At 58.6% G+C, this 25,550-nt stretch overlaps 1 protein-coding gene across 8 annotated transcripts; it reads right to left on the bottom strand.

The window, feature by feature from the left end:
• Window positions 1-2,843: 2,843 nt before the first annotated feature.
• SH2B3 (SH2B adaptor protein 3) lies at window positions 2,844-25,498 on the bottom strand. Of its 8 annotated transcripts, none has more exons than XM_058851412.1 (8): window positions 23,613-23,973; window positions 16,769-17,551; window positions 5,690-5,791; window positions 5,344-5,435; window positions 5,155-5,249; window positions 4,766-4,980; window positions 4,333-4,504; window positions 3,615-4,042 (listed from the first exon to the last, which is right to left on the bottom strand). In XM_058851412.1, the coding sequence occupies exons 2-8, from the start codon at window positions 17,522-17,524 to the stop codon at window positions 3,747-3,749; spliced, it is 1,728 nt and encodes a 575-aa protein (XP_058707395.1). In that variant the 5' UTR covers window positions 17,525-17,551; window positions 23,613-23,973; the 3' UTR covers window positions 3,615-3,746. The 8 variants fall into 8 exon arrangements, with proteins under 8 accessions (XP_058707391.1, XP_058707390.1, XP_058707394.1 ...); XM_058851413.1 differs by having other exon boundaries at window positions 5,155-5,246; XM_058851408.1 differs by lacking the exons at window positions 4,333-4,504; window positions 23,613-23,973 and adding an exon at window positions 25,299-25,498 and having other exon boundaries at window positions 2,844-4,042.
• Window positions 25,499-25,550: the final 52 nt, after the last annotated feature.

Genomic DNA, 25,550 nt, shown 5'->3' with positions numbered 1-25,550 from the left:
TTTATTAAGAGCAGATTTTTATTTTTATTTTTTAATATTACGGTAAAATCGCATTATTCAAGAATAAGTTACTTGTACAGTACATACAGAAACAATATATAGAAAAAAAAAATTACTATACAAGAAGAACTTTTCTGTGCAGGTGAAAAGTAGAACTTTCAAATTAAAACACTCCCAACAAAATTGTTGGCTTTAATCGTCCTGCTGAAGGCTGACCTAGGGAATACACAGTCACATCCCTGCCTCTGGGAGCTGCTGGGGAATTTTGGGGCTGTTTGGATCAAAGCTAAAAGTTTGGGATGCTGGGTGACACCGGGGTTTGGTGTTCCAGATGAGGAATGAGAAGCTTTGGCTTCTCCCTGGATTTTTTTTCCTGGAAGTTTCAGCCCAGAATAGCTCCAATCCAAAGGGATGGGTGAGGAATGCTGGTGTCAGTGTTCGGTACCTGCTGGGGTTTGGGAGGGAAGGAGGGAGACATCAGCTAATGCTTCGTGTCATGAGCTCCTGCAGCACCTGCCACCCTTGGGGACACAAAGGCCACCAAGCAGGAGCAGCTGTCAGCAAACAGCAAGAGGAAGAGGAGGGGGAGGAATTCTGACCGGACCCAAGTCTTGGGTTGTTCCCTAAAGGAGGTCCCTGCTGTCACAGGGCAAAGGCACTGCCTGGTTTACACCTTTATTGCTAAAAACTGTCCTGAGTCCTGGATGAAACGGGGCTGTCCCCACCCCCAGCCTCTCCTGGGGCAGCTCCAAGAGCTGCTCCTGTGGCTCCTGCCTCCCTTAGGTGGGATCCAAACTCATGTTCCACCTGCCCATCTCCAGCGCCAAGGCACAAACCTGGCTTTATTTCTGCACCTCCACAGAGCCACGCAGGGCCCCCTCCTCCCAGAACTCAATACATAAACGCCAATAAAAATCTCACAGGGGCTGCAAAAATCCTGCCAAATGCTTCTATTCCATAGGGTGGAACGGATTAATGCTCTTTGCCCACTGCTGTGATGCAGAGGAGCGAGTATCTTAGGGCTGGAGCAGTCAGGCTCTGACCTGTGTCACAAGCCAGATGTTTTCTAGGAGAAATGGGATTTCAAACTCAGTCCCCCCTGGGAGTTTGGGAAATAGCCCAAAAATCCCCTCAGGTCCTGCTGCAGCAGATCTGAAATGAGGAGATGGTGGAGCTGGGAGGGCTGGACTGGGCTGCCTGTGGCTGAGTTTGGGGATGGAATTAACTCTGAAATAATCAGAGGGACTCTTCCCACTGCTCAGTGGTGGGGAGAACAGGAGTTCTCCCCCACTGGAGTTTGTTTGCATGGGGGAAGTGGCTGGCGGGGAGATAATGAACCCAACGTGTATTTTACTAATCAAGCACAGCAATTGCCATTTAAACTGCGGAGAACCCCCTTGTAATTAAACTGCAGGTTAAAAATACCACATGCACACGCATGTTTCAGTTCTGGCACTGGAACAATAAAGTCCTGGCGTGCCAAAACAACCCACCCCAGCAGCATCTGATTTATCTGGCAAGGGTTTCTCTGGATTCATCTGGTGAGGGATGTGAATAGCGCTGCCTTTTCCCAGCCCATCCTTTCTTTGCAGATGTAGGGAGATTCGGGTGATTCCACCTCGCCTTTTGGGGGGAAAACCCCTTTGAACGCAGCTCCCTGGAGCTCAGCAGGATTAAAACAGGAATCTCAGCGAGATTTAGCACATCCCTGTGTTTTCCAAGGCTTTGGGAAGCAGGCAGCAAGCGAGGAAAGGAAACGACAGCTCGTGCTGTGCCGTCCCCCCTTTCCCATCCCCATCGCTGTAAATGCAGGAGCACGGGGAGTTATTTATGAGCTCGGAGGGAGCTGCCTCGCCTGGCACAAGGGGATGTGCTCCTGCCTCTGGCTGCAGCCTTTGTGCTGCTCCAGGGAGGAGAATGGGATGCGGATACAGCTGAGGAGCCCGGCGAGGACAGGGCTGGCTTTGTTCCTCCCTCAGCCTCTCCGGGGCTGCAGGACCAGTGCAATTTGCTCTTAATGCTCCGGTTTCAGGCACGAGTGTAGAGAAAACAGGAAAAAAAAAAAGCCTTTGCCTGCTCTAAATGCACAAATCCCAGGAGAGAGCAAGAGCAAGCAAAGGGGAGGCACAAAAGGAAAATCTAAATGGTTTTTCCAGCTGATGGTTCTCTCTTCTCCCAGCCTCGTTGATTTATAAACCCAGATTTGCTCTCATGGCTGCTTCCTGGGCTGTTTGGCCCCGGATATTTTGGCCCTTCAGCTCCTGACCTTGTCTCCTTGCACTTTGGGCTCACCCAGAACCTGCTTCACACCAAAGCCTGTCCTAGAGGCTGGATTTTTGTGGAATTCCCTAACTCAGCCCAACATGGTTTTTGCATTTTCTGGTTTTCAAATGAATTGCTGAATGTTAATGCTCCTTAGGTCTCCCGCCTGTATTGCAATTTCAAGGAAAACAGAAATAAAACAGCTTTCAGTAAGGCAATCTCAGGGCAAGTTTTACATCCAAAATCCCAGGGAAGGCTGTGCTGGGAAATCTGGAAGTTGAATGCTGTGAACATCCCCTCCTGTGTGGCGCAACGGCTCCAGCCCTTCCTCTTTCCTAAAATAAGGGCAGCTTCTCAGAATTGCTTCCTCTCTCAGGGCTGCCCCAGGCAGGTGAAGCAGCCCCAGGGGTTCGGGAACAGCAGCAGAGTTTGGGGACAGTTGGGGATCAGGGGATGGCCAGACCCAGGGATTTGGACAAGCTTTTCCTCCAGGTGAGGAGGTGTCCCCAGGGACCCCCATCACCTGATGGCTGAGCTTTAAATGCCACCAAGCTCCTGGTGACAAGAGTTTTTTGGGGGGGAAAAAGGCAAGCAAGAGTAGGGGGGTTCTTTAGGGGGAAAACTGACTTTAAGATTTGTGCCTAAAATCACTGGGATGAAACGCTTCCATCACCGGGATAAAAACCCATCCACCACAGGGATAAAAAAGCCTCCACCACCGGGACAGAACACATCCATCACCAGGACAGAACGGGATAAACCCCTCCCTCACCAGCAGGAGTGGTTTGTGTCAGTCTCTGTGTTAGTTCTCGGCTGGTGCCATGGCTGAGGATGGAGCAATTAGTGTTGAGTCTCAATCAGCCGGGACAGCAGGGTGAGGATCCCTCTGGCTGGCGCAGGGAGCGGCCACGGCTGTGCTGGGTTAAAAAGGAAAAGCAAGAAAAAGCCAGTTTTTGCTTTAGCTAAGAAAAAACCCCAAACCCTGCTCATCACCCTTTGTGGGAGCTCAGCTCAGGTCGGGCTTTGCTGGTGGGTTCAGCAGCCGGGACGGGAGGACGAGGCCTGGAGCAGCAACTTGGCAATGAATTTATAATCCTTTTTTTTCTTGTTATCCTGGTTGTGTTTTTAAACTTTCTCCAATTCCGTGGGTGTAACACAAGCCCCTGGTTCCTTGGCTGGGCTCTGTCGTGTCAGGGACAGGCAGGACACCGGGCCCGGCGCAGGCACGAGCGGCGTTGTGTAAACAGTAATGAAAAAGCTTCGATAAGAACAACAAAAATAACAATAAGAGGCCCTTTAACAGGCCCACGAGAGGGAGCACACCCGTACAGGAGTGAAAAATTACCCCCTTCCTTTGCAAAAATACAATAATAATCCCTAACCAGAAGGAAGAAACAGGTACATTCTTTCTCTCGATGGATCCCCCAGAAGGTCTCCAGGATTTCTCCACCCGAAAGTGCATCCCAGTGCCGGCGCCGTGCTGGTCAGAGCGGCGTGTACTGGTTATCGATGGCACGGACATGGCCCCGGCCCGGTGCCTCCACCTCATAGTCCGAGTCGCGGGGCCGGGCCGTGGTGGCCGTGGTGGCCCTGGCCGGGCGCAGGTTCTGAGCCAGCTCGGCCGGTGGTGGCACCAGGTGGAAGATCTGCTCCGCTGGGGGACCCCCGGGGGGCTCATCGGGGCCGTGTGGGCAGGAGGAGCCGGTGGGGATGAGGCTGAACTCGGGGTTCCAACCGGGAAAGGGCAAGGGGAGGGGGACCGTGGTGCTGGAGCCAGGAGCTGCGGGAGGAGGGAGGAGATGCTGGTCAGGGGGATGCTCCTGTCGCCCTCTCTTTGGGGCTGTGGGGTGCAACCCATGACCCCCCCTCCCCGCAGCCCGTGGCTGGGAGCAGCTTCTCCTTTCTCAAAAGAGGAAGCCGGGAGTTTGGGAGTCACCTTTTGTGCCGCTGATCCGAGGCTTCCTCTTCCCCGCTCCAAAGGGCCCAGCTCTGCCCAGCCCCGGGGCATCCACACCCGCCCCGGGCACCCTCCATCCCCGATCCCGCGGGAACATCCCCCTTCCCGCACACCTTGTGCCTGGGGCAGGACCACCACGTAGCTGGAGAGCCGGACATCGCAGGCGGTGCCGCACTCCAGCGGGATGGGGTAGCGGTGGAAGTGGTGCAGCATCTCCACGATGGAGGAGAAGCGGAGGTGCTGGACACGGCACTGGCCCCGCTCGGTCAGCGCCAGCCGCAGGTGCTGCGGAGAGCAGCGGGGACCCGTTACCCTTCCTGCACCTCCCTCCTGCAGGACGCCGTGGGGATATTTGGGATGGGGACACCAAGGGCTTTAGCACCATGTGCTGCATCCCCGGCCTGTGGCTCCCTGGGGATTTTGCCCGCTGGGAGAAGGGCACCACTGAGGGCAGAGAGCAGGAGAGCACCTCTCTCTGGGACAGGAGCTGCCCCAGGGGCTTCCTGCGAGGTTCCCCTCCCCATCCCAGCCCTGTCCCGCCCGTACCTTCGCTCTGCCCTGGAAGTTGAAGGTGAGCACGTACTCGCCGCGTCGCGTCTCGCTCTGCCGCACCAGGAACACGCCGTGGCCCTCCAGCCCCCCCAGCTGCACCAGCTGAGCCGCCTTCACCCGGGAGATGGGCCCGTGGAACCAGGGGCAGGAGGAGAGGAACTGCTCCATCTTCGGCCCCGCCGCCTCCCCCGGGCCCCCCGGCGTCGCCCCTGCCAGGCACAGGGATCAGCGTCCCTGGGAAATGGGACCCCTGCCCATCGCTCCCGTCCCTTCCCCTCTCTGTCCTCCCCTCCTGCTGTTTGGGGAAGGCCGATCAGCCCAGCCACGGCAGGATGTGCTGATCCCCTGCTGTCCCCAGGGTCCCCTGCGTGTCCCCAGCTCACCTTGGCTGAGGGGGTCGGTGCTGGTGGTGGGGCTGGCGGCTGTAGGGTCGGGGTGTCGGCACGTCAGGAGCTCAGGGTCACCCGTGTCAGACCTGCTGGGGACAGGAGAAGCCAGGCTGAGCGCTGGCAGTGGGGACACAGAGCCACTGTCCCCATCCCCAGGCTCAGGGACATCCAGCGGGCGCTTACCCCCTGCGCACACACTCCCGGATCTCGGCCGTCCAGCAGCTGAGCTGCTGCTCATCCCCTGCCTCAAACAGGATGTCGGTGGCATTGGTGACCTGGGGGACATCAGACAGGGCCATGGGGTCTTCAGAGAGAGAGAGAGAAGCGCATCCCCCACCCACCCACCCACGCTCGGGACCCAAGCAGGGACAGCGCATCCCCCACCCTGCACCCCACATCCCCCTGTGCATCCCCTCCCCAGATGGGAAGAGGAACTGAAATTTGGCACGGGAGCTTTTGGGAGCCACGTGTGCCCCAGAGGGTGGGAAAGGCCTCAGGGGTGGCTGCAGACCCTCTCAGCAGGTCCTACCTTGAGGACAAAGGTGTGGAGGTTATCGGGCATCTCGAGGCGTGTGCACCTCCGCACCTCCTGCACAGCGGAGCAGGCGACGAGCAGCTTCGGCTTGGAGCCCTGTGAGGTGAAACACAGAGCCTGAGCTGAGCCCACACCCCAAAACATTGTCCCACACCCCAAAACACTGCCCCACAACCCAAAACACTGCCCCATAATCCAAAATACTGCCCCACACCCCAAAACACTGTCCCACACCCCAAAACACTGCCCCACAACCCAAAACACTGCCCCACACCCCAGAACACTGCCCCACAACCCAAAATACTGCCCCACACCCCAAAACACTGCCCCACACCCCAAAATACTGCCCCACACCCCAAAACACTGCCCCACACCCCAAAACACTGCCCCACACCCCAAAACACTGCCCCACACCCCAAAACACTGCCCCACACCCCACTGCTCCACCAGGTCCAGCAGCCAGCAGGGAGGTACCCGGCTCTGCAGGGAAATACCCCAGGAGCAAGGAAACACCTTGTGTGGTGAGGAAATACCCCACTGTGGCAAGGGAATACCCCCGATGGCATTGCCAGGGCACCCCAGGGGGGCTGAGTGACATCCAGACCCATCTCAGGGGTCCCAAGGACCCTGCAGTGGAGGGATGGGTGGAGGAGAGGAGGGAGAGAAGGGGGTTCCCAGCGCGTTCCAGGGATGTGGCACCCATGGGGAAATCGGGGTGCGGGCAGGGAACATCCTGCTGATGGGTGCGAGGGTCAGTGGCGTGCCAAGAGCTCCCCGGCGGGTTTGGCACTGACACAGGCACATGACAAAGTGCTGAGCAAACACTTCCACAGAGGCTGAAATATCCCTGCGGCAGCTTTCGGTTCCTCTGCCGCCCTGCTGACTGCCGGCAGGCTGCGGCACGTGGCACGGGAGCCGGGCTGCCAGGGGGGCAAAAAATTCCCTGAGCACCCCTGCTGGGTGATGGAGCCAACCCTCGGTGCTCAGCCCCACGGCCAGAGCCGTCCCACGCAGCCTGGCACAGCCCTGGCGGTGCCACCACGGGCACGCTCATCCCCTCTCTGCGCCACAAGATTTTGGCTGGCTGTGATTCACGCAGTGGCTTTATCATCCCGTGGGGTGCTGGCTCCAGTGGCCCTCCTCGCCCCACAGCCACTGTCCCCGCACAGGGACAGTGTCTCTACACTTCACCCCACAGCAGCATTTGCCAACCAAACTGCCCAAATTCTGCTCCGAGCTGGTGATGCTCACAGCAAACCCACAAAGCCACCCCCACCGTGTCCCCAACTTCCTGCAGGACACTCAGAGCGTCCCCACCGGGCACTTCTTCGGTCACCCAACCACACCATCTTTAGCTGTGCTTTTTTCTGCTTTTTTTTTTTTTTCCCTCTTGCCATCCCCCTCCCTCCCTCCCTCCCTCCCTCCCCGGGCAGAGCACTCGGTGTTCTCTGGGGCCGGAAACGCAGCGAGAGAGGGATCAGCCCTTATCAGCAGCGAGCTGCACCGAGAAGAAAGTTCTTAGAAGTCTTAGCGGGTGTTACGGCGTCATGCACGGGGCTGGTGACACCGCGGTGGCCCCGGCACCCCCCGGGCCTGCTGGTGACAGTGATTGCAGCTGTGCTGTGCTGCAATCACGGTCACCGAGCTGCCCTGAGCCTCCGCCGCTTTATCCCCAAGGAATCTGATTTTTTTCCCTGCCACCTTTGGAACGGAACCGTGCCCCTGTGCAAAGTCCTGTGTGGAGAAGGCGATGGGATGGCTGGTGCTGGCCGCTGGCCCGCACAGGGCTTGTGACGTCCAGCGTGACCCTGAGCGGGTTTTTATCAACATCCCAACCGCAGCGTTGGGGGTCGGCTTCTTAGGAAACCGGGAAATTCCAGGAAAAAGGAGTTTGGCGTTGCCCCCTGCGTGTCTCGGCGTGGAGAAGGAGAAGGAAATGATGCAGCACAGAGATAGGGTGCCCGAAAAAACCAGGCTGGTCTTCGGAGAAGCGCCTACCGCAGGCACGGCGCCGCACCTGACCGCAAGATGCCCTGCTCGATGCGGCCGGTACCGGGAAAGGGAGTTCTCGGTAACCAAAAGTGCACACTCAACACAGCCAGGGTTCACCCCTGGGCTCCTTGGTGCCCCAGCAGCGCCGCAGGGATGGGTAAAGCCACTGCTGCCTGCCTCGGTGTGCTCAGGAGCCTCGGGATGGGATGGAATGTTTGGGATGTTACAGATGTTGCTCCAGCTCAGCCCCGATACCCCACATGGAGATTCACCCCACTGCTCCCAAACGGATCCTGTGCAAACGGGGGAAAGCCCAGCAGGAGGTTGAGCACCTCCAAAATCACCTGGGCTGTGACACCCCATGGAGCTGCACTCCCAGAACAGAGCGGCCACCCTGCCCCGCTGTGGCATTCCCAGTCCTGGCACACAGACCTGGGCAGCCTGGGCTGTGCCAGGGCTCTTTCTCCAGCTCTCAGGGCACTGGAGAAAGGGATCAGCTGGGATCTGGCCCAGCTGCCCCAAACTCCCTCTCCCTGTGGCTGAGCCCTGCTGGGAATGTGACCAGGATGTGGCCACCTATGGAGATGATAGGATTCCACAGGATGGAGACCGAGGAGATGCACCAGCTCTCAGCACCTACTGGAACACACTGGCATTTTTGGTTTTTGCAGGGAATCTTTCCACAGTTTAAAAATACAAAGCTTCAGCCAGGCCAGGGCTGTTCCCAGTGCCAGGAGACATGGAGCAAACTGGAAGACAGAGGAAAATGCCCCCAAGAACAGAAGAGCCTCCTGCTCCCTGCCCTGAGCATCCCACCAGAGCCCTCCCAGTGAGGACACCCCACTGCACCCCCTGTGTGTCCCCACATCCCCAGACACCCCCACAGAGGGGCACAGGAACAGCCAGCATGGCACAGGCAGTGCCACCAGGGCACCCACGGCCGCCACAGACCCGGGGAGGGCAGGGCAGGGAGAAAATGGGGTTTGCCAGACCTGGGAAGGAGCCCGACGCCAGCTCGGCGCTGCAGCCGTGCCAGGAGCACGAGTGAAGGTCGGGCCAAGGTCAGGGCTGCTCGGAGCAGAGCGCCTGCATTTCCTCCTGGCAAACCCCAGCACCAGCCCTGGCACAGCCCCTCTCTCCACTCCACTGGCTCCTTCAGTGTCCCTCCAGGAGCTCTCCCAGCACACCTGGCCCTGCCTGTGCTGGGGAAATCACAAATCTCCCACGAGGATATTTGGGATTTATGGCACTTTTCATAGTAAAGCTCCTCCCAGCTTGCCCACCTGTGCCAGGAACGCCCTCCCCGGTCCTGTCTGGATGCTCAGGGGACACTGAGGGAGCTTTTTCCACTCAGGTGAGGTGGAGGGCGGCTCTCCAAGAATGAGAGTGGTGGCACAGGAACGATGGCAGTGGCATGATGATGACAGCAGTGGCATGATGATGACAGCAGTGGCACAGTGATAACAGTGATGATGACGGTGGCACAGTGATGATGGCAGTGGCTGAGCCATCAGGCCAAGTTTGTGCAGAGCAACCCTTTGACAGCACCAGGAGCTGCCCCTGGCCCCTCCACGCTCTGGGGGTTTCCCCACACCAGCTGTCACTTCCACTCCGAGTCACCCACGGGGCGTGGGGAGGTGCCTGAGCCCTTGTGCGAGGTCCCCAGCAGTGAGATTTGTCACTTCTTGTAAATCACAGAGCTCTGTGTCCCTTACACAAGGGACAAACCTCAGCTGGAGCTGCAGTGCCAGGCCTGGCTGGTTTTGTGCTGGATGGACACAAAACCATATCCTGTGCCTGCAGCCCTGGGGGAAGGTGTGAAGTTTTCCAGGAGCATGGATACACACAAATCTTCTCCAGGGAATGCTGTGTGAGCTGGGTGGGAACATCCCCTGGTGCCAGGGCAGGGCAGAGGGCCCTGTGGGGCTGCGAGGGCTCCAAAGGTCCTGCTGGAGAGGGCAAAGTGTCTGCTGGAGCAGCCATCATCCTCTGGAGTTTGCACCACGGGAAATTCCAGACTTTACCCTCGGGGATTTTATGTGGCAGGAAATCCTGGTGGTTTCCCTGGGGAGTTTCACCATAGTTAAACCCAACACTCATCCTTGAGCACTTTTGCACCATGGATAATCCCAAAACGTGTCCTCAGGGATCTGCACCAGGGCTAATCCTGGTGTCCATCCTCAGGGATCTGCACCAGGGCTAATCCTGGTGTCCATCCTCAGGGATCTGCACCAGGGCTAATCCTGGTGTCCATCCTCAGGGATCTTCAGGAGGACAAATCCCTCTGTCCTCCTGCAGCTCATCCCGGTGCTCCAGGGGAGGTGCCAGCACAGTTAATCCCAATGCTCTTCCTCGGGTGTTTCCATCACAGCTCCAAGGGGAGAGGTCCACCCTGGACATCCCCTGCCAATGCTGGTTTTTGGGACAGGGACTGGAATCCCACTGATTTGGGCTTTCTGTAGGGACCCCCTAGCTCAGCTCAGCTCCGCGTGGCCCCAGGGTGACACATTCCCAAAACATTCCTGCCTCTCTGCAGGTGGGCACCGCTCATTTGGAAACCTGAGAGCATCGAGCACCGCCCTGGGCTCTGCTCTGGGCTTGGGGAACAGGAGCTCAGAGTTTCCCCGGCTGTCAAACAGGAACGGCGGAGACGATTCCCGCTGCTGTGCCAGCTCAACATCCCCCAGCCCTGGCCATTACCTCCCAAAAAAACCCCGTGCCCACCCCAAAGCCCCGCCAGCATCCTCAACCCCACAGCAGAGGCACAAAGGAGCTGCAGGACAGCCTGTCTCCGAGCATCCCGCGGGCAGGGGACAGCGCTGTCCCCGAGGGGACCGTGCCCAGCGGTGACAAGAGGCACCGTTGTGCCGGCGCTGGCTCGGGGGTGGCCGGGCCACAAAGATCCCTCTGTTCCCATTCCCGGTGGCTGCCGAGCGCCGGCGAACGGCGATGGGAGAAAGCACAGCCCCGACCCCATCGCCCCCCGAGCGCCGATTTCCTACTAAATGAATCTGAGAGCCGCGGGGTGAGATTTGGGGGGGGTCCAGGCAGGAATCCACACCCATCCCTGGAGCTGCTGGCTCCTCTGTCCATTGATAAACCTCCCTGATCAGCCAACATTCCCAAATTCCTCAAACTGCTGCAAATCCCCTCAAAACCCTGCAAAGCCCCCCAAAAGCAGCGAGCCCGGTGGCTCACAGCAGGGCTGGGGGTGATGGGGGCTATAAGCAGAATCTGTAAACAATCGGCTTTTGCCAACCCCTTGATTTTTTTATATAATTTTTTTTTAAATTTATTTTATGCCAAATTCGGTTCCAGCGTGGGCTGCTTTAATAATTTCCTGGAATAAATAACGAGCATGGAAAGTAAACAAGGTGTCTGTGTGCAAGTGGGAGCTGCTGCAGCCAGGATTGAATCACCCCAAAGCTCAGCCCCAGGGGGATGGGGGGGTCCAGCACAGATTCCCCTGGGATGTCCTGGGATTTTCTATCATCCCGAGGATTTTGCCTTACCCAGGATGATGGAAAAATGTTCAAAAGCCCACGTGGGACCATTTAATCCTACTGGGATGGGTATTTTCATTCCTGCCCCTTGCCTGGGGCTGGAGGAAGTGAGTTTGCCCAAAATGCTGGTTTTTAACACAATCCCAAAATAACATTGAACATCACAGTGCCCATCATAAACACTGGAGCTGGGACTGGCTGCCTGGTGGGGAGGAGCAGGGTCCACCCCAGCTGAGCCCCCACCACGGCTGGGATGAATCCTTGAATCCTTCCAGACCCCGAGCTGCCTGCGCAGGCTCTCATAAATATTTACCTTTGAAAGAAGCAGCTCTCAGCCTCGAAACAACCACATCCTGGGCCGTGAAAAGAGAGAGAGAGAGAGAGACAAAAAAAAAAAAGAGAGAAAAAAAAAGAAGAAAAAGGGGGAAAAAAGAGAGACAACCACCCCAAAAAACCCCGTTAGGCATCTCACACGTGGGGACCCAGCACGCACAGCTCTTCCCACTCCAGCTGTGGGCAGCTCTAGGGGAGAAGAGACGCATTCCCTGAGCGCTTTCCCAGTCCTTTTTCCTGTGGTTTGCCCAATATCTCTGTTTTTTGCCCACTTCTCAGCTGGCACGTGGTGCTTTCCACCCCGAGCAGCTCTGCAGCATCCCCGTGAGTGACACTCTGATAAGCAGGGTGTAGGAAAACAACCCCGGGAAGGGCGGATTTTAAAGGATGGGGTTAAAAAGGATGGAATCCTTCCAAGCCCTAAACCCCAGAGTTCATCGAGGCAGAGGTTGGGGTCCATCCTGCACCCTTCCCCTCGCAGCCAGGCCCCAGCAAGCCCCATCCCAGCAACAGTTTCCAAAATAAGAAACTCCGCTCTTCAGCAATTAACGCCGGGGCTGTGGTTACGCTGCTAAAAGTGTTTTTTCCGTGCATGACCAAGGATGGAAAAAGTTGTGGTTAATAAATGACAAATAACCTTTGTCTCCTCGCCCTCCCTCCCACCACCCCCCCCTCGATACCCAAAAACAGAGCCGGGGGGGGCAGGGGGGAGGGGGAAGAGAGCAAAAGTCACCACCAAAATCTCACAAAGCCCTGAGGCCGCCCAAGCCCGGTGCCTTCGAAGAACGGAGAGTGCCCGCCCTGCCCCGGGGAGAGGCTGCCCGAGGGGTTGGGGGCAGCTCCAGGTGCCTTCAGGGGAGGTTTTGCCTCTCCCGAGGGATTTGCAGGACGCCCAAACCCCTCTGGCTGTTTTTTGTGTGGTCCTTGGGGTTGCCAGGAGAGGGATGAGATCCTCGAGGATCAAGATCACAGAATCACAGGATAATCTGGGTTGGAAGGGAACTTCAAAGGCCACCCAATCCAACCCCTCTGCAATAGGCAGGGACACCAACCGGATCAGGATGGAGCCCCTGGAAATGCCAAAAAAGGGATGCAGTCCCTGGGAATGCCAGGAGAGGGATGCTGGGAGAAGGATGTTTGGAGAGGGATCACAGAAGCACAGAATAGTTTGGGTTGGAAAGGATCTTGAAAAGTCAACGAGTCCAACCCCCTGCAAGGAGCTGCATCAGGACAGGATGCAGCCCCTGGAGATGCCAAGAGAGGGAAGCAGTCCCTGGGAATGCCAGGAGAAGAATGCCATGAATGGAGATGCCAGGAAAAGGATACCAAGAGAGGGATGAAGTCCCCAGGAATGCCAAGAAAAGGATGCCAGCACACTGAGGTGCTTCCCATCACTGGGAAAACCTTCCTCAAGGTGTTCCAGGGAGGAAACCTCCCCCTCCATCACTGCCCTTCCTTGGCTGAGTCACTCAGGCCACGTTTGAGCAGCTCCAGGAGGAGCAGGGATGGGGAATGGGGACCAAAACACTGGGATGTGCCCCATCCCATGCACGACCAGCTGCTACTCACAGCCCCAAGCACCAAAATTCAGGGACAGGAACCTGCTGGCTCAGGAGGTGGCAGTTCTCAGAAACCAGATTCAGGTGAAAGGGGTAAAAAAAGAAAAAAAAAAAAAAAGAGAGAGAGAAAAAGACAAAAAAAAAAAAAAAAAGGGAAAAAAGGAAGAAAAGAGAGAAAAAAGAGAAAAAAAAGGAAGTCAAAGCAGCCTCACACTGAGCAGAGATAAAAACACTGCTCCTCCCGTGGCTTCAGCAAAGATGTTTGAGCTGTGGCAGAGGCTCCAAGGGCTTTCTCCGGAAGGAGTCTTCCCGGCTAGTCCCGGCGTGCCATCAATTTACGGGATGCGCTGGATTTCATTAAAACGCTATAAAGAAAGCGGCACAAATGCAAATCCCATTTCCCTTCCCCTTCCTGTGAAAACATCTGGTCAACAGAAACGGCTCGGGACATTTCCGCTGCGAATCACGGCTTTCACCGAGGTTGGGATTTGGCCACATTAGAGGTATTTGGGGCTCGGGCTCAGCTGAGGAATGGGGCAGCCCCAAAAGTGACAAACCTGGGTTTGCCAGCTTTGGTTTAAATTTATGAAGGTGGAGAGATTTCAGAGGTATCCAGTCCTGAAGGTTATATGGGATTAAATGGTGTGGGAGAGGAGAAAGCTCTTAATGCCTCCAAGGAAAAATCAGGGAGGATTGGTGAGCATCACCTTCATAAGAGACATCAGAGAATCCCCATGGGCTGCAATCCCAGGGCCATGCCCAGGTTTTGCTGTGGCACAGACAGATGTACAGCCATAAACACAAGCACTCCAGGTATCCCAATATCCCTGGATTCCAGCTCCTGTTCCACACAGCATCATCACCTCCCTCTGGCCTCCTCACACCCCAGCACCCTCCGGAATGTCCCCAGGCTGGGATTGTCCCCCAGCCCTGTGACCCAGCCAGGCAGTGACCCAGGAGAGCTCCAGATCCCATCATCTCCAAATCCTTCCTTCCCAACATCATTTTTCCAGCGCTGGAGGGAGGAGGGAGCGATGCCAAAACCAAGGCAGCTGTGGCTGTGAGCGGGGGAAGGGGAGCTGCTCCCCCTCCCCAAATCCCCATCTCCTCTGGCACACGCCTGGGGCAGGGGATGCCCAATTCTCCAGCACAGCTCCCTGACCCCTTCACCCAGCACAGCCACCCAAGCAGGAAATGGGATCAGGGCTCTTCAAAGCCCCCTCTCCCTTTGATGCCGGGCACTTTATGGGATTAAGCTCAGAGGCCTCATTGGAGCACCAGGAGAAAAGGGGGAAAAAATTAGATAAAAGCTGCCAAAAGCAGGGAGACCCCTCCCTCCTTTCTGCACACACCTGCCTTCTCCAAGGTCATTCCAAGGGCAGGGATATCTGGGGGCTTGGCTTGATGCTGCAAAGCCCTGAGGCTGAGGTGAAATTTCAATTACATCCTACTATTTACAGGGTGGAAAGGGGAAGAAAGGGGAAGGAAGAGGAGGAAGGGAGAAGGAAGGGGGAAGGAAGGGGAGGAAGGGGGAAGGAAGGGGAGGAAGGGGAAGGGTGTTTCCAGGCAGACCCTGAGGGTGACAAACCTCACAGTCCAGAGATCAGGTGAGGATGAAAAATCCCAAGAACTGATTTTCCAGTTGCTTATTTGAAACCATCCATTTTCTACGCTGATCAACAGCACCCTCAAATCAAGAACAGACCCGTGAGAAGGGGAAAAGGCACTGGCAAAGCCCTCGGAGCATCCCAGGGCAGGAGGATGGAGGGGAGGGGGCTCCTCACAGCCATTCCCAGGGGATTGTTGAGTGTTATTTAGTTATTTGAAGGGAAAACAACCCCCCAACAAACCCTTCTGTTCTCACTGCTCTGTGGTTTGGCCCCTTGCTGGGTTTGGGGAGCGGGAGCCACCAGAACCGCGGGGGAACTTTCCACCACCCCTGGAATTCTCCCGCAGTCACTGGGACAGGCTCTGGATTGATTGTGCTGTAAAGGAGACCGGAGCTGGCCCCAGCCCAGAGAATTGGAAAGGAAGGAGCCGCCCTGAGAATATTTGCACAGGAAGCAATTTAATCCGGAGACTTGCAAAATCCAGCGAGGAACATCCCCCACTTCCGCAGGCCTGGCTGAGAAACCTCCTGCTCGGGGCTCCTGGAGCACCAGGAAATCTCCATCCCGTGGAGACTGCAAGGAATAACGCTCAGAGCACTGGGGGAACTCGGTCAGGGTCTTGTTTGAAGTGTCTCCCACCCCTGGGTGAAAGCTGCGCAGGGAATGTGGGGAGAGGAAGAATGTGCTGGGCTTGATTCCCAAGGGGGAGGGAAACAAAGAAAGGAAAAGGAAGGAAAAGGGGGGGGAAAAAAAAAGGGGTGGGGATGGGGAGAAAAAGATGGGGGCAATAAAAAAAAAACATAAAAAAAAAGGTGGGGGAATTGAAAAAAGAAAAGGGGAAGTGAAAAAAGAAAAAGGAGGAAGATAAAAGAAAAAGGGATTAAAAGAAGTTATTAAAGAAAAAAAAAGGATTAAAAGAATGAAAAAGGGGGGAAAGGGAAAAAAGGGGGAGAAAAGGGGTGAGGAGGGAAGAAAGGCAGAGCTATCCAGCTGCTGGAGCAGCCTCCAAGTGCCCCAGAGCACCTCTGACCTCCCTGTGCCCCGGCATGGGGACACACACTCCCACGGGGACAAACAACTGCAACCCTTGACATGACGGAGCAAAACCAGCTTTTACTTTCAGATGTCACAATTTTGATGTTGTTTCTTTTTTCAAATATTTAATATTGGAGTCGTTCGACGGAAATAGCAGGAATTCAGCCAGCTGCTCCCTGACCCTGCTGCCCTGAAGGCAGGGACAAGGCTCCAGCTCTACCGGAGGTTTCCTCCTTCCAGAGCACAAGTTTGTCATCAAAGTTAAACGAGAACAAAAAAAAAAATGAAAAAAGAAAAAAAGAGAATTCATCCCATCATGCCTGTGCAAGTCCTGCCATGTGGAGGAACTGTCTTTTTTACAGATTAAATACCCCAGCTCCCCCCACATCACTCTCCACTCCCTCACATCCTGCATCATCTCCACTCCAGCCACGTCCCAGCACCACGGGAGCTCCCTGCAGCAGCCGAGAGCTGAACTTCCAGTCACAAAACTCCTCACAAAAAGCAAAACTATGGGTCCCACTGGGAGCACAGAAAGGCACAGAGCCTCATTCCTATTTTCCCTTTCCTCTCCCAGCTTGCCCGGGCGAGCAGATGCTCAAGCTGCTGAAGCCACAGCACAGGGGAGAGGGGGAAATTGGGGTTGATCAGACTGGGCTGCCCCTCACCTTGGTGGAACGGGTCCATGAGGCTGGGATGAGTGGGATGGAGGCTGCAGCCTCCATCCTCAGCTCTGCAGGCAGGCGTTCTGCTTCCAGCTGGAAATGCCAGCAGGGAGAAATGCAATGACACCTTGACCCGCCTGCAGCAATCAGCACACCTCGGTCTCAGCACCTCTCGCTCCCCACACTTGACCCCGCAGGCGTGGCTTTGTCTCCTTCTCAGAGGTATTAAACAAACGAGCCCCAGCCTCGTGTGGCAGAGAAGGGGCAGAACAACCCCATCCGTGTCCCTGCTCCTCCCTGTGGGATGCTCTGGCATCTGGGCATCGTCTCCAGCCCCCATCACTGCTGGAACAGGCAAGAGGCGGCCGATCCTTACCTTGGGTGGGTCAAAGAGCTCCAGCACAAATTCCTCGGCGTCGGGCGGCCCCGCTCGCCGCAGCACCAGGCGGCAGCGCTGCCAGCGCGTCCCGCTGTCCAGGGAATTCTCATCCAGCAGCCCGTACTTGAGCAGCCCTTCCTTGCGCACCTCGGGGGGCTGCTCCCTCGACAGCCCCCACGGCAGGATGCGCTTCCCCAGTCCCGGCTTGAGAGCCGCCTCCGCCGCCTCCCCATCGCCATCCCCGGGGAGCGCATCCGAGGAGCGGCGTCGGAAGAGGCTGCGCCAGCTCCTGCGCAGCTGGCTGAGCGAGAAGGGTCTCCGCGCCGGCCCCGCCAGCTCCTCCGAGCTCCACGACTTGCGCAGCCCGGAGGGAGCAGCCTCGGGGGCACGGACGGGCTGCTCGGGGCGGGCACCGGGCTCCGCCTCGGCTTTGGTGGCCACCGTGCCCAGGGAAGCGTCGGTGTGCCGCCGGTGCGTGTCCCGGTAATCCCGCGCCGGGCCGGCGGGCAGGATGCGGAGCTGGTTCATGGCGATGCCTTCCTTCACCTCGTGGCAGAAATACTGCTGGAAGAGGTCGGTGAACTGCACCGAGAAGTTCTCGGCGGCCAGGAGGTCATGGTGCGGGTGCTCGGTGGCGAAGCGCAGGTAGTGCCGCGCCAGCTCCTTGGCGGTGCTGATGGCGTGCAGCTCGCAGAACTCATGCCAGCCCCGGGGATGCGCTGGCGTGCCGGCCGGCAGCGAGTGCCCATTCATTGCCGAGGCTCCAGCGAGGCGGCCGCGCTGCAAGACAGAGCACACGGGGGGTGAGCACGGCCCCAGGGTCCCTCCCCCGTGTCCCCGTCCCCGTCAAACCCTGCCTGGCGTGGCCATTTCCCACCCGCAACGTGGATCTACAGGGAACCCCGTAGTCGCACTCAACGCTGCCTCATTCCCACGGGTACCTTGGAAAAGGCCAGTGGGCAGCCGCTTCCCGGGGAGCAGCACAGCCATGTGGCCACCAGCGGCCACCAGCAGTGGCCACGGGGGACCCCGAGCCCCCAGCCCCACCCGGCAGGGCCGTGCCTCAGTTTCCCCACCTGCGCGGTGGGGACGCGGGGCGTCTGCGCGGCTTCCTGCCAGCACAGCTGCCTGCAGCTGCCCGCGGGGACGCCTGGCCCGGCCACATCCGCTCGGCTCCTGCCAAGGCTCCGCAGCGCCGATGGGTTTCCCTCCAGGGACCGATTTCAACGGAGCTGATAAAACTGGAACGGGGGCGGGAGGGGAGGAAGCGACATGAAAAGCTGCAGAAATCCAGGGATGGAGCCGCCTCGCTGGCAGATCCTCCCGGCCCCGGCGGCCTGGGGAGAGGCCGGCACTGCGCGGGGTGAAGCGCGTTTCTCGGGGGATGCTCTGCTGCCTGCGGCACCGGGGGAGCTGCCGGGCTCTGGCAAACCACACCGTATCTCTGTCCCCAGCAGATTTCTCTGCCAGGCCAATCTGGCGGCGCCGTGGCTGGCGAGCAGCCGGCCCGGCGTGCCCGGCTGAGCCGGCAGTGGTGCTCCCCAGGGCCGGCCCCGCTGCTCGCCAGAGAAAACCTCGTGCTCTGCCGGGGCACTTATCGGGGCCGTGCACTCCGCTCAGGAAGGAAACATCGGCCAACCCACCCGGATCCTGCCGCGCCGGCACCGGGCACCGCCGCCTCCCCGAGAAACTCCAGCAGCAGCAGCACCCCGGCTGCTGGGAGGGGAGGAAAAATTAAACCAAACCAAACCAAAAGCCCTGAGGGGCCTGGAGGAAGCGAGCTGGCCATGAGGAACGTGCGGGCACAGGGGATGGTGTTTGCAGCCGGGGCAGCGATAACACCGGGAAGCGAGGCTCTATCTCTGCCCACCCGCTGCCCTGCCGAGCACGTCCCGCCAAGGTTGCAGGCGAGGGGAGATGTTATCTGTCCTTCGCCAGCCTCGCCGGGCCCAGCTTCTCAGAAGAGCCGCCCAAAGCTCGGGGCCGTCCGGCGTGCCGGCAAAGCGGGGCATGCGCCCGCAGCAGCCCGGCAGAATCCCCGAGCAGGGCCCCGTCTATCAGCACCGCCAGCCTGCCCGTGACTCAGCATCCTCCGCCGAGCTCCCGCTTCCTCCCGGCACCCGGGAATCGCCGCCGGCACGCTCAGGGGATGCTCCCGCAAAAAGCGGAGGGAAGCGAGGCGCTCATGCGAACGGCTCCTCGGGCAGGTGGGAGATTCCCAGGACAGGGAATTCGCCTTCCAAGATTTCGGGCTCGCTTCGCAGCAGCTTCGGGAGGGGGAAAAAGCCGGGCTTCGTCTGCGCCACGCGGTGGGAAGCAGCCGACGGCCGTCTCCAGTAGCAACGTGCTTTTCCAACCCGACGGTGGGAAACGCTCCCCAGAGCTTCCTCCTCCCAGCGCTGGCAGAACGCCGGCCTCTCTGCTTCTGCCTGGCGCACTTCCCACATGGAAAGAGCTATCCCGGATGAATCCATGCCGGAATTAACCACAGCAGCCTCCCGCTCCTCTGCTCAGCCCCAGGTTTCAGTAGCGACATCCACAGGGATGTGAGTTCGCGATGCTTCTCCCTGCTCCAGCCCGTTGTGCTCGCAAAGCTGGAATCCAGCAGCCGGTGGCTTTAAGGCAGAATTTACATTTTATTCCTCCTATGTTCCCGTGAGGATCTCCTGACCATCCCGCAGGTTGGATGAAGTACTTCTGATCACTTTAATTTGCTCTGAACGGAGAATCCAGCCCATCCTTGGACACACCACGGATTAGTTGGGATGGGGGTCTTCCATCCCTGCCAGCTGCTGGAAGAGCTGTACGTCACCAAGCCCGCCCCACCTCGGGGCTGTTTGTGGGTGCTGAGGTTGTTTTGGGGTGCTGGGATTGTTTTGGGGTGCTGGGCCAGGAACTCGAGGAAGAGCGGGACGGGACGGACCGGCCGTGGTGGCTTTGATGCGGGCTGGGACAGCGAGCTGGGGCTTGTGCAGGATCCAGCCCTGCAGCCCCAGCCACCCCCGGGAGCTTCCCTTAAACTCTTGCCCAACCTGAGCGTTGCTGTGGCGGCGGTGCCAGCGCCGAGCGGGACGGGAATCCGTGCCTGGATCCGGCAATGGGTTATTTGTCCCAGTAAATGCATTTGTTGTTTAATTGCAGCCAGAGGAGCCGGCAGCACCAAGCAGTGCCAGGGCAGTGCTGGGAGCCAGCGCCTCAATCCTGCCACCCGCTCCCGGAGGATGAGCATTCAGAGCCAGCTGGCCTCGCCACGGAGGAGCTGCCGGATCCAACTCACCACCTTCCCACCACAGAGCAGCTATCCAGGGGCTGTGGCCACACGGGAAGGTCACCCTGCACCACAAATGCAGCCTCGAGGGGAGGTGTGAGGGAGCAGAGCCCGCGTGGCCGTGCCCCTGTGCCCAGCCCTCCTCACTCGCTCCGTGTGTGCAGCACCAGCACCTGAAAATGAAACCGGCCCCACTCGCCGCAGTTCCACGCCAGTGACGTGCATAGGAAATGTGATTGATGCGCCGGCTCTCCCAGAAATAACTGTTCCCAACCGGAGGAGAAGCGTCCGGAGGCGTTTGCAGCTCCCTTTGTAAGCACAGGACTATTCAAAACTCATCCCAAGGACTATTTTCAGGAGAGGACGAAGCGAGGGGCTGGGAGACGCCCTGGCCGGCCCCGCAGCTCCCCGCTTCCTGAGTGGCAGAAATACAAAGTTCCCACAATCCCAAGAGCGGGAACATTGTTCCTTCCCAGGATGTCCTCCATGAAAAGAGCTATTCTGAGCCGGCTGCAGCCTTTCTTGGCATGGCCCCGCAGCCGCTCCGAGGCAGCTATAAAAGGCCAGGTTACAATGAACGGCACTTTTCAATGGAACAGCATCTGGCACGGGGGGTCCGGAGGGATGCAGGTGCCTGGCGGGGGGCTCAGGGGGATGCAGGTCCCTGGGGGATCCAGCCAGCCACAGGTGGGTTTGCAAGGGCTGGGTGATGCAGGGCATCCCCCCAGGATGTGGATGGTGCAGCCTCTCTCTGCATCCCGATCCCCCAGAGATGGCGGATGCTGGAAGAACATCTGGATGCACCTCTGGATTGGAGGGTGCTGCAGCCATTTGGGGGTGGGCACGGAGATGCTGCCACTCAGGAAGGCAGGAGGGGTTGGTGCAGGAGGAGAGGTGGGGAAAGGGTCTGGCTGCAGCCTCGGGGTGTGGGATACACCCACATATTTACAGCATCACTATAAAACAGCCAAAGCCGGTGCCAGCAAAATCCACAGCAGAAACTGCCCAGCACTGCCCTCCTACTCCCTCTGGAGCAGCTCCCTGTGATGGTGAGGATTCTCTGGGTCTCATGGAGGGTGATGGCACAGCACCATCACTCCCTCTGGGACTCTAGCTGTTCCCACACCAGCTGGAGAACCCCACGGGGTCTCAGTTCCCTCTCTCTCTTTTGGCTGAACCAAACCAGCAAGTTAAAAAGCAAGAAAGGAGCAGGACAGAGAGATTCCCCCAATCCACATGTCCATACAGGCTGTAGGAAATCCGTTTAAAAGCCAGTGTGGGAAGGCAGATTTTGCCCTCCTTCACCCCCTTTCTCACAGGACAGACACACTCCTTTCATTTCACTTCCTGGCACCACACAACTTTCTATGTTAAAGACCTAAACTGGTCTTAGTTTACAGCTCTGTGTGGGCTGAGCAGCACCACAGACCTCTGAGGATGTGGGTGATGTCACAGCACCTCAAATCCGAGGGAAATTCACCTGCTTGGCTTTCCCTGACCACCCCAACAGGACAGACAGGATGGAGAAAACCCAAACTCAGGTCAAACCCAAACTCCACTCTGGCTCGGCCCACAGCAGCTCACCGGCACAAACAGCTGTGGCCAGCCCAGCTCCCCAAAAACCCTCTGCCTGCCTCCGCCCCGTGGCGTCTGGCACCTTGCAGCCTGGTTTACACCATCACACTCTCCTACACCCACTGCCTGCGGGGAAAAGCCCGGCAGCGGGGTGGCCTCTTTCGACAGGGCTTGTTTTGTTGCCCGAAATGAATCGCTGCGGTGTAGGCGTGGGAGAAACCGGGTGCGGGGAGCGCTCCCGGGGGAGCGGCTGCCCGGGGGTCCCTGGGGACAGCAGGGAGCAGCCAGCAGCTCAGCTCCCAGCCAGCCTGGCTCTCCAGGCTCTCCACAGCAGCCCCTCCAGGGATTGCTGGATTTGGCCTTTTCTCCTTGTCAAGCTGCGGCAGCGCCGCCAGCACCACAAACCCCATCAGTGATGAGCGCTTGCACTTTCACTTTGTGTCACCCACTGGGATTTGTCCCGACACCTTCACGGTGTCCATCAGTCCCACGGGTGTGTGGGTGGGGAGGATTTGCTCTGGCAGAGGATGGAAGATCCCTCAAAAGCCTCTGGTACTCATACCCCAACCCCTCCAACACAGTGCTGGCAGACCCGCAGCCCTGTGGGCTCTGGTGAAACCAAACCAGATCTTACCAGAGGCAATAAATACATAAAAGAGAAAATAGAAGCAGCTCTGGGGAGGGGAGACTGCACAGGGATGAGTCTCTCCTGCCCTAAAAACAAGTTAAAAAGAAATCCAAAGCATTGTTCTGGTCCCAAACAAGTCGAAGTGAAACTTGCCACTAATTCCATACGCCTTGAAATGCCAATCCTGTTTCCTGCCAGCAAATCCAAGTGCAGAGAGGACATGCAGGAGCTGCCAGTGCCAGGTCCCCCCACAGGCCACCTCTTCCTCTGGCTGCAGCCCCAGAAAGTCCCTCAGCCACCAGCCCACAACTCCAGCACATCTTGAATCAATTTACAACAATATCGAAATCGCAGCTCAACCACCCATCCTGGTTTCCTTGACAGTAAATCCCAGCCCGGGCTGCAGTGACCGTGTCACTGCCATGAGCCAGCAGGTCCAGGATCTCTGTGGGTCACCCTGATGGGCTCTGGCACAGGCAGGACTGGGAATGTTGGCAGGGCATGGGAAGGCTGTGAGGATTCTGACCGCTGGTGCATCGGCCTCGTGCTCCGAGCCCCTGCCAAGCCACGGAGCCAACAAAGTCTGCAGGGAGCAGAGAGTCAGAGGAGCAGCTTGGCAAGCTCCAGGTGACATCTCTGCCTGGCACTCGCAGTGGCCACGGGGGGCAGAGGCAAGGCATGGCCCCCTTGGGCAGCCAGGACCCCACAACATGGGGCAGGTGGGCATCACCCCATGGGTCCTGCACCCTCCCAGGAGGGTCACCCCCATGGCAGGGGCTGCAGGGGTCCGGGGGGAGGCAGAGGAGCAGGGCTGGATCCCTGCATGCTGCACCCCCGGCTCTGGGATCTCCAAAATATAGATGCTGGGAAATGGGGGACGTCGAGGGATCCCAGAAGAAGAGGTGCTCCGGGGTCCTGTGCTGCTAGAAGGATGGGGGTCCCCAGGAGGGGGACACCCACAGAGGAACAGAGTCCCTACAACGGGGAGGTGCCCACGAGGAAAACGGGAGCTGGGACACCACGGGTCCCCTAAGGGTGAGCAGTCCCTGGAAAAAAGCAGCCCGAGGAAAGGGCAGGGATGAGGCTGTGCCGCACAGAAACGGAGTGAGGGGGACGGGACTGCTGTCCGAGGGCAGGCGGAGGAAGGGGCTCACCACCCCGGAACGAGGGCACCGGAGTTCCTCGAGTGAGAGAATCCAGCCCGGGGCTCCCGGGGAAGCTCCGGGGGCTGCACAAGAGGAGCGGCCGCCTCGCCGCTTCCTCCCTCCGCTACTTTCGCTTTGTAGCGGCTGCTTCCCGGGGCCGCCCGTGCTGCTCCGCTCCGCTCCGCTCCAGCCCAGCCCAGCCCGTCCCGGTACCACCGCGGTTACCTGCAGGAGAAGGCGTCCGGCTGCCGCTCGCCCATGATGGAGCGGCGGAGCGCCCGGGACGGGGCGGGCGGGACGGGGCGCACGGCTCAGCACGGCTCAGCTCGGCTCGGCTCAGGCAGGAAACCGGGGCAGGCGGCTCCGCATTTCCGCCGGGCGGAGGCGCGGGGCGCGGACCCCGGCCCCGGCCGGGTTATGTAAAGCGGAGCGGAGCGGCCGGGGGCGGAGGCTGCGCGGGGGCGGAGCGGAAGGGCCGCCCCGTCCGTCCGTCTGTCTGTCCGTCCGCTCGTGTGACTGTCCTTCTGTGTGTGTGTGTGCGTGTCCGTCCGTCCGTCCGTCCGGCGGCTCCGCGGGTGCGCCCGGCTCCGCGCAGCTCCGCGCCGCCCCTCCCCGCTTCTGCCTTTATCTTATCGCATCCGCGGAGCTCAGCGGCGCAAACAGCCCGGCCGCGCTCCCGCCGTGGATTCATTTTTTAATTTTTAAATGTGTCTGTTTAGTTTTTATGACTTTTAGAATGTTTTCTCCCTGGATTTGGGGGTGTCCGCCGCAGCCCTCCCCCCGGGAGTCGGGAGGGAGCCCGAGCGTGGGGCTCTCGGAGGCTCGGGAGGAAAGCGCCCCCCTTTCCTGTTCCTGCTTGGCCACGTCTTCCCCCAGCTCGCCGGGCTGGGACCCAAGAGACCTCTGGGGTGGCAGCAGTGGGCCAGATGCCGTCTCAAACCCCATTTCTCGTAATTTTCCAAATTATCCTGTGGCGAAAGGCACCGCAGGCTGCTGCCCACGTCCAGCCAGAGCGGTTCAGGACACAGGGCCCGCAGTTGTCCCACACCGTGGGCGAGGCTTCAGCCGCGACAGAGCGGTCACAGTGTCCCTCGGTCCCAAGCAGGACTGGGGACTGGTGTGGGTGGACACGGATCAGGCTCAGCCATCCTGGTGCCATCTCATCCCAGGGGAGCAGAGCTAAGAGCAGAGCCGCCCACTCTCCCCTAGGAAATTGAGGGAAAATAAACTTCCACTGCACCTTTTTCCAGTACAGGACTGGAGTGAGGTCTGTACTGTCACATCTGGCCCATCGACATCCCCCACTCTTGGTTGTGCCAAGAGCTCCTATGAAGCCTTGTCTGGAATGGCAGCAGCTCCAGGGGCAGAGGGACATGTCCCCACGCAGAGGCCACTCACACTGGGCAGGCAAAAGTCACGGCAGAGCAGCCGTGGGTGCCCACCCAGCCAAGGAAGCCCAGGGATGCGGCAGCTGGGATTTTACAGACACCACACAATGGATTTGTGGCTGTTGGGAAGGTGGCAGCTGCAGGAATTTGCCCTTGGAGAGTGGGCTGAGACACACTGAGCTGTTAGAGAGCAATATCCGTGTGTCACTCCCCGTGGGGTCCATCCTCAGCGGCGCTTTCAATACACTTTGTTCACCCCATCCATTCCCAATGCGTCTTCCAGCGAAGAAAGGACTGAAACGCAAACTCCCAGCTGGTGCTGTGCCACCCCTGGACCACAGCCGGTTTGGACACAGCCCTGCTGCCCTCCTCCAGCCTCAGCAACCCCCCCGGATCAGATTTGAGCCATAACCCCACAGCCCCTTCGGGCACTGCCAGGGATCCAGGCGACTCCGCGTCCAATCAGCCCTTCCCAAACCCCACAAGGAAGTGGCTGGGAGCAGCTGACATGATAAAATCTTACCTTAAAATCTGCTTTTTAATTCCTGCTGCCGTTGCTTTATGCATAATTGCACCTTCTGGCTCTTTTCCTGAGAACGGAGGAGCGGCCGGCGGATCCGGGTGCCTGCCCCCCTTCCCCGCGGGCGGCTGTCCCAGCTCCCAGCGATCGCACTTTTCTTTATCAACTTCATCTATGTCAGAAGCGCCCTCTCAGCGTCCTCAGCCCCAGTGGCCTGAGATTTCTCTTTTGTTTTGCTTCCTGTATGGATTTTCT

Source organism: Poecile atricapillus, chromosome 16 (assembly GCF_030490865.1).
Source record: "Poecile atricapillus isolate bPoeAtr1 chromosome 16, bPoeAtr1.hap1, whole genome shotgun sequence".
Lineage (NCBI taxonomy): Eukaryota > Metazoa > Chordata > Aves > Passeriformes > Paridae > Poecile > Poecile atricapillus.
The sequence above is the reverse complement of the archived record's forward strand: the minus strand, read 5'-3'. Positions and strand labels throughout refer to the sequence as shown.

Bases quoted from the DNA above. Each gene is read 5' to 3' on its own strand.
- SH2B3 (XM_058851408.1), bottom strand. From the start codon at position 17,524: ATGAATGGGCACTCGCTGCCGGCCGGCACGCCAGCGCATCCCCGGGGC. The intron at 4,981-5,154 runs GTGAGCTGGGGA...TGTGCCTGGCAG, and splicing joins CACCGACCCCCTCAGCCAAG to GGGCGACGCCGGGGGGCCCG. The intron at 4,043-4,765 runs GTACGGGCGGGA...CTCCTCCCGCAG, and splicing joins ACTTCCAGGGCAGAGCGAAG to CTCCTGGCTCCAGCACCACG.